This window comes from Lepidochelys olivacea, assembly GCF_965140295.1.
Source record: "Lepidochelys olivacea isolate rLepOli2 genome assembly, chromosome: 3".
NCBI lineage: Eukaryota > Metazoa > Chordata > Testudines > Cheloniidae > Lepidochelys > Lepidochelys olivacea.
In genome coordinates this window covers 68,041,937-68,056,811 of record NC_140413.1, presented here as the reverse complement: position 1 = coordinate 68,056,811, position 14,875 = coordinate 68,041,937, and the positions used below count along the sequence as shown (strand labels likewise).

At 43.3% G+C, this 14,875-nt stretch overlaps 1 protein-coding gene across 5 annotated transcripts in view; it reads right to left on the bottom strand.

Moving 5' to 3' along the window:
- The window catches only part of ORC3 (origin recognition complex subunit 3), an 80,853-nt gene that overhangs the window by 63,515 nt on the left and 2,463 nt on the right, over window positions 1–14,875 (bottom strand). For all 5 annotated transcript variants that reach the window (XR_014710771.1, XM_084622781.1, XM_084622782.1 and 2 more), the window contains exon 2: window positions 2,274–2,328. Coding sequence is in view for 4 of the 5 variants with exons in the window: in XM_084622781.1 (XP_084478907.1) it covers window positions 2,274–2,328 (55 nt within the window). In the remaining variant the exon portion in view is untranslated. The remainder of the gene's footprint in view (window positions 1–2,273; window positions 2,329–14,875) is intronic.

The window sequence follows — 14,875 nt, the reverse complement described above, 5'->3', positions numbered from 1 at the left end:
TGCGCTGCCCCTCTCTGCAAGCACTGCCCCGCAGCTCTCCCGGCTTGCAGGCCGAAGCAACACGAGGGAGACCCCTGACCCCCACCCCCGAGGCTGCAGTGGCCGCTTCCAGGAGCAGCGTGGGGCGGGGTAAGCAGGGAGCCACACTGCACTGCTGCCGGAGATCGCAATCGACTGGGAGATCCTCTACGATCGACGAGTCGATCACAATCAACCAGTTGGTGACCAATGACCTATACTAACAAAGCTATTTAAATGGCTCCAGGATCCTTTGTGTTGCTTTTAGTTAATTAAAAAAGAAAAGACCTGCAAGACCAAACTACCATGTGTGATCATACCAAATTTTTTTTTTTTTCCACAAGCCTCTAGACAGCAGATGCTAGGTGCAAGTCTGCACAAAGATCTGGTCCTGAGAGGTGTGGTGTACCAGCAATTCTGTCTGAAGTTAATGGAATTTGAAAGTACTCAGCATCTTGCAGTACTGGGCCAAAAAGCTGGACATACAAACAAGAGAGCACTGCCTATTTCTTAGGCCTTAGTAGAAGTCTGTGCATATGCAGGGCCTTCTCTTCCACCTATAAATGCATACCTGAAGTCCATTTTCTGAATGGCCAGAAAGAAAGGTACACAAAATCAGTGTCTTGGACTGAGGGACAGACTTACAGGTATTTAGGTGCCTAAAGATACATCTTGGGACCTACCGGGATTTTCAATCAGATTTTCATAGAATTTTAAGCCCTAATGGGCATTAGACGCATAGGCACTTTTGAAAATTCCACCAGGTACTATACCTGCATCTTTAGGTACCTAAACACCATTAAAAATTTAGTCCTGAGTAGATGATGGAAGAAGGGGATGTGTGTGTGCAAGCACGCAGTGACCAGCCAATATTTTTAACAATGGCCAGATCCACATGACGAACAGCTAAAAGATAGAGAGCTGATTTGTATATCTGGTGACACACCGATTCTTCCTTTCCTCAAGGTAAAAAAAATAAAAATACATAGATGACTCCTACTCAGTTGAATGTCATCTCCTCTAGGACTGTAGTAATTAACTAGATATTTCACTTAATCCAGTAGCATGCTAAATCTCCCAAAAATATATTTAAAAGATTATTCTAAACATTGACTGGTTTACAATAGCAAAATTAGTTAACATTTGTATTAAATTTCACTGAACTATTCCCAAAGATAGTGATAACACATATTGGCTGCTAAATTGGAGCAACATCAATTTTAGGAAGATTAATTTAGCAGAATGTTAACACAAACAAAGGTTTCAGTAAAAGAAAAATTCTACTGTGATGTCCCAAGTCTATCCCATGATAAAATCCAATCACTGTCTTAGTTATCTAGTAGTGCTCTGTACTGATGGTTAGAAAACCTAGGCTAGACCTCCTAATCTCAAGCTCCTGGGGTTTCAGACATGCCAGGCCTGGGGAAAGAAAATCATTTTGGATTAATTTTAAAGCAGGTGTTACAGTATATCCCTCTGGTGATAAAGGAGTCTGCAGTGTTTTCCAATGAGATTTAAAATCTGGCTCATCTTCCCCCCCCGCACTCTTCTTCATTCAAATTATCACTGCTTTTGACAGGTCTGGGGCTAGCAGGGATTAGGAGTGCTGCCAAGGCAGCATTCTCAACCTGGGAGTAAGGACAGGACGTCCCTTGCGTTGCTCTTAACAGGAACTGAGCAGCACTACTCATACGTCCAAGGGGAGTCGGTCCTGTCTAGTTCTTCTCTGATGGTGAATACTACATGGGGGCTGACGGATGGGAAGCATAAATAATGCAGAACAAATGGACAAGAACCTTAGGGGTACAAACGGCTTTTTCCTGACCTCTTCCTCACCAAAATCAGACAAGCGAAGTAAAATATGATCAGCATGCTGAATGATGCATCATTTCTGATTAGGTAAGAGTATTCAGTGCCTACCAATCGTGGTTCTCCTTTGATTTAGCAGTTATTGTTTACTGGCTTGACAAAATATCTGTTTATGACAGTATGGAGAAAAAGTTTTCCTGAAAAAAGATTTCTATAAAGATGAAGAAGGCAATGAAGGCAGAGCTCTGGAGATGAAGAAATTTCATAGCAGTTAATAACTAGCTGGGATGCTGCTGCTGAAGAGATGACAGCTCTTCAATATTGTGTTGGCATTGGGGAGTAAATGAAATCCATATGTGGACATGACAGAATAAAATCAGAGTTGAGGCTTATGGGATCAAGTGGTCCTTTCTAAAGCATAGCAATATATATCAAAATGTACTAACCTGTTTGTGAAGATATCCTTCTCTTCTTGGAACTTGGTTTAAACACAAAGCAGCCCTAGAGGGTAGCAAGCAAAATGTGAACTTCAGAGTGAGTTTCCATTTCATCAGAATTTTTGAGGTGTACAGGAAACAAGCAGAAAAAGACAAATATCCCAATGTTCCAATAAAACAACATTTGGTAATTCTGAATTGGCCTTTCAATGTTTTAAGGACATTATGATTCTGTGATTCCAGATGGACTAATTTCTCCATTGCTGTGCTTTCACTTCTTCTTTCAAGCTGGAAACCTATGGAAAGTAGTGTCCCCTACTTTGTTCTTTCCAGAGCCCAAAGCATCATCTCTGAACTTTGGGCTGGAGTTTTCTACCTTTCCATGGGTTTTTAACTCCATCTACCAACCAATGTGTTGTGACAAAAAATATGACTAAACAGTAATTGATAAAGTGAAGAAATGAAAACAAATCAATTGATTCATGGAAGGAAGAGCTACTGTAATTAACACTTTAAAAACAAACAAAGATACTGAGACTAAGCAGCAAATTAATTATACTGTATAGAAAGAAGAGTATGATGCAAAATTCAGATATTGAAATCAGACAGAAATCAACAACCATGGGCAAATGTGAATTGCTAATATGAAGGTTAAAGATTAATTTTTCTTCAGTGGCACTGTTGAGATGAAAGAGACTGGAATATTTTTTATTAAGTTATCAAAACATTTTACACCTATGACATATCTCTAAGAATTCTTCCAATTTTAGGGGACATACTTTGTTCACTGAAGTATATACTTTGACAGTAACTACAAATCTAATAATATAAAAACACTATTAGTAAAATAATGCAAACAAATCACAGACAGCTAGACAGAACACCTGGCATGGAAATCAAATGGAAAACATTCTGCGCTGTCTTTTACAGTAATTGTCTGTTCGCTGCCAGTGGATATACTAAATTTCCCATTAGTATTTACTAATCTCCGATTGGTCACTATAGAGTTTTATTAGCTTTAGGAGAATATTTTAAAGATTTATCAGTTTTGACTTTGAATGATGATATTTACGTGGGCACAATCCAGCAGATCTTACTCCTGTGAACAATCCCATTGAGTTTAAGACTACTCATGTGAATGAAGGATGAAGGAGCAGACCAATATATCAGTATTATATACAGTGACTAAAATATTATATGTATTTATATTTAGGGCCTTGTGTATTTATGTGTCATACAAATTTGCAGTCATAGAACTTGCAGCAGATTCTATCCCTTGCTGCAGAATTGTGCTCCAAAATCCAAGATGTAATTTTTAAAAATTATGCCCTGGTCTACTCTAGGACTTTTAGGTCAAATTTAGCAGCATTAAATCGATGTAAACCTGCACCCGTCCACACGATGAAGCCCTTTATTTCGACTTAAAGGGCTCTTAAAAATCGATTTTCTTACTCCACTCCTGACAAGTGGATTAGCGCTTAAATCGGCCTTGCCGGCTCGAATTTGGGGTACTGTGGACACAATTCAACGGTATTGGCCTCCGCGAGCTATCCCAGAGTGCTCCATTGTGACCGCTCTGGACAGCACTCTCAACTCAGATGCACTGGCCAGGTAGACAGGAAAAGAACCGCGAACTTTTGAATCTCATTTCCTGTTTGGCCAGCGTGGCAAGCTGCAGGTGACCATGCAGAGCTCATCAGCACAGGTGACCATGATGGAGTCCCAGAATCGCAAAAGAGCTCCAGCATGGACCGAACGGGAGGTACGGGATCTGATCGCTGTTTGGGGAGAGGAATCCGTGCTATCAGAACTCCGTTCCAGTTTTCGAAATGCCAAAACCTTTGTCAAAATCTCCCAGGGCATGAAGGACAGAGGCCATAACAGGGACCCAAAGCAGTGCCGCGTGAAACTGAAGGAGCTGAGGCAAGCCTACCAGAAAACCAGAGAGGCGAATGGCTGCTCCGGGTCAGAGCCCCAAACATGCCGCTTCTATGATGAACTGCATGCCATTTTAGGGGGTTCAGCCACCACTACCCCAGCCGTGTTGTTTGACTCCTTCAATGGAGATGGAGGCAATACGGAAGCAGGTTTTGGGGACGAAGAAGAAGATGATGATGATGAGGTTGTAGATAGCTCACAGCAAGCAAGCGGAGAAACCGGTTTTCCCGACAGCCAGGAACTGTTTCTCACCCTGGACCTGGAGCCAGTACCCCCCGAACCCACCCAAGGCTGCCTCCTGGACCCAGCAGGTGGAGAAGGGACCTCTGGTGAGTGTACCTTTTAAAATACTATACATGGTTTAAAAGCAAGCATGTGAAAGGATTACTTTGCCCTGGCATTCGCGGTTCTCCTAGATGTACTCCCAAAGCCTTTGCAAAAGGTTTCTGGGGAGGGCAGCCTTATTGCGTCCTTCATGGTAGGACACTTTACCACTCCAGGCCAGTAACACGTACTCGGGAATCATTGTAGAACAAAGCATTGCAGTGTATGTTTGCTGGCATTCAAACAACATCCGTTCTTTATCTCTCTGTGTTATCCTCAGGAGAGTGAGATATAATTCATGGTCACCTGGTTGAAATAGAGTGCTTTTCTTCAGGGGACACTCAGAGGAGCCCATTCCTGCTGGGCTGTTTGCCTGTGGCTAAACAGAAATGTTCCCCGCTGTTAGCCACAGGGAGGGGGGAAGGTTGAGGGGGTAGCCACGCGGTGGGGGGAGGCAAAATGCGACCTTGTAACGAAAGCACATGTGCTATGTATGTAATGTTAACAGCAAGGTTTACCCTGAAAGAGTGTAGCCACTGTTTTATAAAATGTGTCTTTTTAAATACCGCTGTCCCTTTTTTTTTCTCCACCAGCTGCATGTGTTTCAATGATCACAGGATCTTCTCCTTCCCAGAGGCTAGTGAAGCTTAGAAAGAAAAAAAAACGCACTCGCGATGACATGTTCTCCGAGCTCATGCTGTCCTCCCACACTGACAGAGCACAGACGAATGCGTGGAGGCAAATAATGTCAGAGTGCAGGAAAGCACAAAATGACCGGGAGGAGAGGTGGAGGGCTGAAGAGAGTAAGTGGCGGGCTGAAGACAGGGCTGAAGCTCAAATGTGGCGGCAGCGTGATGAGAGGAGGCAGGATTCAATGCTGAGGCTGTTGGAGGACCAAACCAGTATGCTCCAGTGTATGGCTGAGCTGCAGCAAAGGCAGCTGGAGCACAGACTGCCACGACAGCCCCTGTGTAACCAACCGCCCTCCTCCCCAAGTTCCATAGCCTCCACACCCAGACGCCCAAGAACGCGGTGGCGGGGCCTCCGGCCAACCAGCCACTCCACCACAGAGGACTGCCCAAAAAAAAGAAGGCTGTCATTCAATAAATTTTAAAGTTGTAAGCTTTTAAACTGCTGTGCTTAAAGTGCTGTGTGGCATTTTCCTTCCCTCCTCCGCCACCCCTCCTGGGCTACCTTGGTAGTCATCCCCCTATTTGTGTGATGAATGAATAAAGAATGCATGAATGTGAAGCAACAATGACTTTATTGCCTCTGCAAGCGGTGATTGAAGGGAGGAGGGGCGGGTGGTTAGCTTACAGGGAAGTAGAGTGAACCAAGGGGCGGGGGGTTTCATCAAGGAGAAACAAACAGAACTTTCACACCGTAGCCTGGCCAGTCATGAAACTGGTTTTCAAAGCTTCTCTGATGCGTACCGCGCCCTCCTGTGCTCTTCTAACCGCCCTGGTGTCTGGCTGCACGTAACCAGCAGCCAGGCGATTTGCCTCAACCTCCCACCCCGCCATAAACATCTCCCCCTTACTCTCACAGATATTGTGGAGCACACAGCAAGCAGTAATAACAGTGGGAATATTGGTTTCGCTGAGGTCTAAGCGAGTCAGTAAACTGCGCCAGCGCGCCTTTAAACGTCCAAATGCACATTCTACCACCATTCTGCACTTGCTCAGCCTGTAGTTGAACAGCTCCTGACTACTGTCCAGGCTGCCTGTGTACGGCTTCATGAGCCATGGCATTAAGGGGTAGGCTGGGTCCCCAAGGATACATAGAGGCATTTCAACATCCCCAACAGTTATTTTCTGGTCTGGGAATAAAGTCCCTTCCTGCAGCTTTTGAAACAGACCAGAGTTCCTGAAGATGCGAGCGTCATGTACCTTTCCCGGCCATCCCACGTTGATGTTGGTGAAACGTCCCTTGTGATCCACCAGAGCTTGCAGCACTATCGAAAAGTACCCCTTGCGGTTTATGTACTCGGCAGCTTGGTGCTCCGGTGCTAAGATAGGGATATGGGTTCCGTCTATAGCCCCACCACAGTTAGGGAATCCCATTGCAGCAAAGCCATCCACTATGACCTGCACATTTCCCAGGGTCACTACCCTTGATATCAGCAGATCTTTGATTGCGTGGGCTACTTGCATCACAGCAGCCCCCACAGTAGATTTGCCCACTCCAAATTGATTCCCAACTGACCGGTAGCTGTCTGGCGTTGCAAGCTTCCACAGGGCTATTGCCACTCGCTTCTCAACTGTGAGGGCTGCTCTCATCTTGGTATTCATGCGCCTCAGGGCAGGGGAAAGCAAGTCACAAAGTTCCATGAAAGTGCCCTTAAGCATGCAAAAGTTTCGCAGCCACTGGGAATCGTCCCAGACCTGCAACACTATGCGGTCCCACCAGTCTGTGCTTGTTTCCCGAGCCCAGAATCGGCGTTCCACAGCATGAACCTGCCCCATTAGCACCATGATGCATGCATTGGCAGGGCCCATGCTTTCAGAGAAATCTGTGTCCATGTCCTGATCACTCACATGACCGCGCTGACGTCGCCTCCTCGCCCGGTATCGCTTTGCCAGGTTCTGGTGCTGCATATACTGCTGGATAATGCGTGTGGTGTTTAATGTGCTCCTAATTGCCAAAGTGAGCTGAGCGGCCTCCATGCTTGCCTTGGTATGGCGTCCGCACAGAAAAAAGGCGCGGAACGATTGTCTGCCGTTGCTCTGACGGAGGGAGGGGCGACTGACAACACGGCTTACAGGGTTGGCTTCAGGGAGCTAAAATCAACAAAGGGGGTGTCTTTACATCAAGGAGTATTTCAGGCAGGACTTCACGGAGGGTTCCAATAAGAAATGGTGCACCTAAGTTATTGTTCTTATTGGAACAAGGAGGTTAGCCTGGCCTCTGATTGATACATGGCTAGATTTACCTCGCTGCACCTTCTCTGTGAGTGACTGCAGTGTGACCTAGACGAATGAGTCCCCTAGACAGGGGAGGAGGCAAATGAGTACAAAACAAATCTGGTCTATTTCTTGTTTTGATCCACTCCATCTATCTTTTACATCTTTGGCTGGCAGCAGACGGTGCAGAAGGACTGCATGCCATCCACATCTCATGGCTGCTCGGCAGAAGATGGTACAGTACGACTGCTAGCCATCCTCATCTTTTGCCTGCCCGGCAGAAGATGGTACAGTACGACTGCTAGCAATCCGTATCGCCTGCCTGCTCACCATAAGACGGTTCAATAGGACTGACTGCAGGACTAAAGAGAATGACCTGGTCAAGTCACTCCAAATTTAGTCCCTGCGCCCATGTCTGTCCAGGCGCTCCCAGCCGACGTGGCCAGGAGCACCTCGGACATGACGATGACGGCTACCAGTCGTACTGTACCGTCTGCTGCCACAAGGCAAGGGGTTGCTGCTACTGTGTAGCAATGCCGTACCGCGTCTGCCAGCACCCAGGAGACATAGGGTGACGGTTACCTGAGCGGGCTCCATGCTTGCCGTGGTATGGCGTCTGCACAGGTAACTCAGGAAAAAAGGCGCGAAACGACTGTCTGCCCTTGCTTTCACGGAGGGAGGGAGGGAACGGGGGCCTGATGATATGTACCCAGAACCACCCGCGACAATGTTTTAGCCCCATCAGGCATTGGGATCTCAACCCAGAATTCCAATGGGCAGCGGAGACTGCGGGAACTGTGGGATAGCTATGCACAGTGCAATGCTCCGGAAGTCAACTCTAGCCTCGGTACTGTGGAAGCACTCCGCCGAGTTAATGCACTTAATGCACTTAGAGCATTTTCTGTGGGGACACACACACTCGAATATATAAAACCGATTTCTAAAAAACCGACTTCTATAAATTCAACCTTATTCCGTAGTGTAGACATACCCTATGTTTCTAGCCCAACATTGTGAAGACAACCTTGAAAACGTGTATTCAATGTTGTCTTCCTGCGTCTACAGAAAACCTGAAACAACAGTTCTGCTCCATTTGTCTCACTGAGTTAACTCCAAAACCTAAAGATGGCATTTAAATGTCAATACTACTAACTATTACACTGTTGATCACTGTAGCAGAAAAAATATACAACAGAACAAATCATCAACAAGGCTCAGGTAGTAAACCACAAAGACACAAATACTAAGTACTAACTCATCTTGCTTCCTAAAACTACATTCTTTATAAAAAATGATAGAAGCTTTTTAAAATACAAAGAATTCATCAGTATAACTAAAACCTTGCTTTACCACAAAAGAAAAACTCATGGGTGTGGAGGGATCTATGAAGACTCCCAGAATCTAGATCTGAAAACAATTCCTCTCTCACCCCCATTTCTTCACACTTCTTCTCTCAAGAAGTGACATAGAACACAACAGAAAACAATGCAGATACTTTAAGACAAAATGAAAGCAGGTAAAGCATGTCTCAGAGTAGAGTAAAGAAAAAATACAAAACCTGAAGCTTTCATTCATAGATTATAAAAGACACAGGCTCTGCCTATAGCTGGAAAATGATTTTAAAAAGTTTCCCGCTATGGCTAATACTTAGGGCCCTACCAAATTCACGGCCATGAAAAATGCATCATGGACCATGAAATCTAGTCTTCCCCCCATGAAATCTGGTCTTTTGTGTGCTTTTACGCTATACTATACCAATTTCACAGGCAAGACCAGAGTTTCTCAGATTGGGGGTCCTGACCCAAAAGGGAGTTGCAGGGGGTCACAAGGTTATTTTACAGGGATCGTGGTATTGCCACCCTCACATCTATGCTGCCTTCAGAGCTGGGCGGCTGGAGAGGGGCCGCTGTTGGCCAGGCGCCCAGCTCTGAAGGCAGCAGCGTTTTGAAGTGCGAGTGTGGTCGTGCATGAGTGCTGGGAGAGAGCTCTCCCAGTGCTCCTGGTAATCCTCTTCCACAAGGGGATACCCAGTGTTCGGAGCCTATCCACACTAGCACTTTAAAGTGCTCAGACTTGCTGCGCTCAGGGGAGTGATTTTTCACACCCCTGAGCCAGCAAGTTAGAGTGCTATAAAATGTACGTGTAGACAAGCTCTTAGAAGCTGATTTGTCTAATTACTACAACACCCTGGTGTGGACATTCTGAAATCAGAGTGCCTTATATTGATTAAGCTAAATCAATTTAAGGTACTCAAAAAGATTTAATAAAAATAAAAAAATTTAAGTCTAGAAGGGACCATCATGATTATCTAGTCTGACCTCCTGAATGCCACAGAGTTTCACACAGTAATTCCTGTGCAAAATTCTACAGCTTGTGTTATGCAAGAAATGAGACTAAATGATCATTGTGATTTAAGAGTATCCACACCATGAAGATACACAGATTTAACCAAACTGGATGCAGACTTTCCTTTACTGGCAGGAATAGGGCCTGAGTCTTCTCTCACTGGTACTGGTGTAAATCACCATCCATTAAATTCTGTGAAGTTACACTGACATAAAATTGATGCAAGCAAACCAATAATGAGGTTCACAGGCTATCTTGAAAAGGGTACATAAAGACAGAAATTCAATCACACGACATCTCAATAATTTCACAGTGATCATTAAAAGTAAAAAACCCTGGAATTTGTTGATAAGGCAGCAGAACCCACCCTATTAACACATGGAATTTCCTCCTCATATTTATAGATTTAAGATACATTTACAAATCACCCGTGTAAAGGAACTCAGGGGAATAGCCTCAACAAAGCTGTGTGCAGCAGTCATGGGCTTCTTATTCCCTCTGTAACACTGGGTAAGAGACAAAGTAACAAAAAAGTAGGAAAAAAATAGCCTTTTGCCCTGATGAAAACTGACTAACAGTGGGGCACCTCAAGATTATATTAAACAACATTAGACGTGGTACAGATTTATTAATGAGCCAGAACATGGGATTCAGCAATGAGATGGCACAATTTGAAGGTAAAATAATTTATGTTAGTCAAGGGCAGAGAGATCTCTGAGGAGCATCAGAGGTACCACATCAACATGTGAATGTACAGGGTGACAAAAGTGGTTCAACATCAATAAATGTAAAATAACTATTCACACATCTTAATTAATTCCTTCTACTCAGCAGAGGGACTTGGGGCGTCACTGTAGACATCTCAATAAAGACCTCTGCTTAATGTGCAGCAGTGGTCAAAAAAGCAAACTAGATGTTGGGATGCATATGGAATGGGATGGAGAATAATTCAGAAATTATCACAATGCCATTTATATAAATCAATGATAGACCCTCATCTAGAATACTGGGTACAATATTGGTCACTCCCTCTTCAAGAAGACATTGCAGAATTAAAAGGGGCTCAGAGAAGGACAACAAAAAAAAGATTAGGGGCATTAAAAAAACCTCATACAAAGAGAGACTGAAAATATTAAAATTGTGTATCTTAGAAAGGAAACGAATAAGAGGGAACATAAAATAACGGATGATATAGAGAAGGTAAATCGAGAACTCTTGTTCTTGTGTTACGTGACAAGGAGAACAGAAGGCATTCAATAAAATTAAAATATCACAAATTCAAAACCAAAGAAGAATAACTATTTTTTCCACACAACATGTAAATAAACTGTGGAGCTCATTGCTAAACGATGCTGTTGGGTCCAAAACCTTAGCAAGATTCAAAAAGGGATTGGATATTTACATGGATAAAAAGTAATAGTTAATGCTAACATATACTGTTGGAAGAGATATTAAACCTCATACTTCAGAGTTTAATCCAATCTCTAACAATTAGGGATCAGGAGGAGAATGTGGAGGGCCGATTATCCTATATCTGTCTAATACATAGTTGCATGCACTTTTCACTGAAGCATCTGGTACTGGCCACTGTAAGAAACAGGATGCTGGATTAAAAGGACCACAGTTCCAAGAAAGGAAGGCTTCTACAGCAGTTCAGGCATTAGTCTGGGACTTGGCAGATTTAGGTTCAACTCTCTGTTCCACCACAGATGTCCTGTGTGACAAGCCACTTGGTCTCTTTGTGCCTCAGTTCCCGATCAGTAAAATGGGGTTAATTCATAATACCCACCAACAAAGGCGTTGTGACAATAAAAACACTAAATATTGTGAGGTGCTCAGAAACTAAAGTACTGGGGAGTACAGAAATACCTAAAATAGATAGTCTGATTTTGTATGTCAAGTCCTATATTTCCAAATAGGAACTTCTATACAACCAAAGAAAGATTACTAAACCGAGACTAGAAGATTCTGACCAGTAGTGAAAGAACTTCCCCTACTTCTCAAAAAGGTAAATTATAAGAGGCAGTGTAAAAACAGATATCTGATTAATAATGTGAGTCCAGAATAGATGGAATACATATGAATAGAAAAAGCCCAATTTTCAAATGTCAGACAGGAAAGCATGAACTTTTTTCTTTTCATTGCACATATGAATATATGCATCGGACAAGCTGTGTGCCTAAGTGACTATTTGCAGGAACTATTAGAGTAACTGCAAGTGAAAATTAGACATGCAAATATATATGCATTTGTGTATGTACAAATGCACCCCTGCTCTCAGATACCAAATGTTTTAATTTCTAATAAAATCACTTATGGCCCAAATTTTATATTTTGTTTTAAAACAGTTTAAAAAACTAAGTATGAATACAACATTTCAACATATTTTACATTCAATTAAAGCATGTATAATTTAAATATTTCCTCGCAGTGCTGGAAACCTGGGTGGATGCTTTTAATCAAAATGATTTAAATCACAATTTTTTTTTAAGTCATTGGTTTAAATCAACTTGATGCTTTGTAAAACAATTTGAAACTTGTGCTATTGCAACTTTACATTAAAATTTATAAGGAACTAAATTATAAATTCTAGAAGTTTTAAAATGTTACTGACATAACATACGAGTAGAGGTATAGCAGGTTTGCAGATATAGCTCTACTAGTATGTCTATACCACCAAATTCTTTTAAAAAGTTGTAGGAAAGGTCATCAACTGGGTGTAGACTTTGTCATCCAACCCTTCTCAGAGCACTAACTATACTCACACTGTCCACAGTGGGATAATTAAGGGATTCCAAAAATTTGCATAAACAGGATTAAATGAGACAGTGGTATAAATGGCTGCTCAGCTGACAATAGTTTCCCTCACTGGTAACATCAGTGCAGATGCATCAATACTGAAAAAATGTGCATGAATTTTCATAGCATAGCTGGCAGGTTTCAGAGTAACAGCTGTGTTAGTCTGTATTCGCAAAAAGAAAAGGAGGACTTGTGGCACCTTAGAGACTAAGAAATTTATTTGAGCATAAGCTTCATCGGATGCATTCAGTGGAAAATACAGTGGGGAGATTTATATACACAGAGAACATGAAACAATGGGTGTGACCATACACATTGTAATGAGAGTGATCACTTAAGGTGAGCTATTACCAGCAGGAGAGCCGGGAGGGGGGTGGCAATGACGACCTTTTGTAGTAATAATCAAGGTGGCCCATTTCCAACAGTTGACATCTGAGGAATAGTGGGGGTGGGAATAAACATGGGGAAATAGTTTTACTTTGTGTAATGACCCATCCACTCCCAGTCTCTATTCAAGCCTAAATTAATTGTATCCAGTTTGCAAATTAATTCCAATTCAGCAGTTAGGAGGTTAGCTTTCGCAGAGCCAACAAACCTATCTACTCGTGCTAGGAAGCCTGCTAACAGCTGCAGTGTATACATACCATGTAGGCATCATTGGCTGAGCACATACTATTATTAAGGTTGTCTGACACTTCCCAATATAAGACTCAGTTTTCAGTTGCTTGTAACTTTGTGAATTTTACCATTTGGGCTGAAATTTTTCAGGGCTAGTATCTGCCTCAGGTTGAATTTTTTGGGGGGGGGGGAGGAAATTCCAGCTAAAATGGTTTAGCTGCTTCTGAGAACCAGGCTACAGAAAAATATGTTGTTTTGCCCTCTTAAAAAAAATCTGGCAACCTTTTCATTGAATAGCTCTAGTGACTGTGGAACAGGGACTTGAAATGTGGCAGGAGAGTGCATTTTCATGGATGTGCCTTTTGCCGTCCCTGTGAAAATTTACCCAAACTTGGCCAAGTTGCAAGCCTTTGAAAAATCACAACTCATCGATACTTAGTTAAGACTTCTTCAATTTTAGCAGCTAATTACTCTGAAGATTCCAGTCTCACTAAGCACATTTGAGCTTCTCAGAGCTCCTCATGCGGACCTCCAGACTGCATATGTGCCATCTCCATAGTGTGACTGAGCATGCTCTGTCCCCACTCACTGGGTCCCAGACCCAGCCCAAACACACCACAATTAAACAAACATATGAGCCCAAGTCAGGCCAGTCACGGGTTTCAAACTGCAGTTAGACATATTCTCAACGGCCTGCTCTGCTGACATCCAGGCTGCTAGAAGAGGAAGCCATCCAATTCAAAAACACAGGGTATAAAAGCTGAACTAGGGGTAAGAAAAGGAGTAGACTTAACAAGGCATCTGATGAAACAGACTGAAAGGGGGACAGAAACTGGGACTGGCTGGGCAAAGAGGCTGTGACTGGGAGTTGGGGGCAGAGGGAAGGCTGGAACCTATTGAGCAAGCAGACTGGGAGCCAATGAAGGAAATGGTGGAGGGGAAGGGAGTGGGAGACAGTTTGCAGAGGTGGGAGAACACTAAGATCAAACAAGAAGTCTGGGTCTGCGGGGAAATGGGACTGGCTTAACAAAGAGACAGAGTCATGGAGCCAGGTAGGGGGAAAACTAAGATTGGATGAAGTGCCCAGGGAGGGAGACTAGGACTGGGAGCCAGTGGGGACAGGAAGGGGAGAGAGAGATTGGACAAAGAACTGGGATGGGAAACCTGGGACTGGTTAGACGGGACGGGGCAGGAAATTGGGACTGAGACACAAAATAAGCCTGGAGGGTGAGTGTCATAAATATAAAGGGAAGGGTAAGCCCCTTTAAAATCCCTCCTGGTCAGAGGAAAAATCCTCTCACCTGTAAAGGGTTAAGAAGCTAAAGGTAACCTCGCTGGCACCTGACCAAAATGACCAACGAGGAGACAAGATACTTTCAAAAGCTCGGAGGAGGGAGAGAAACAAAGGGTCTGTGTCTGTCTGTCTGTTGCTTTTGCCGGGCATAGAACAGGAATGGAGTCTTAGTACTTTTAGTAAGTAATCTAGCTAGGTATGTGTTAGATTATGATTTCTTTAAATGGCTGAGAAAGGAACTGTGCTGAATAGAATGACTATTCCTGTTTGTGTGTCTTTTTTGTAACTTAAGGTTTTGCCTAGAGGGATTCTCTATGTTTTGAATCTATTTACCCTGTAAGGTATCTACCATCTTGATTTTACAGAGGTGATTTCTTTACTTCTATTAA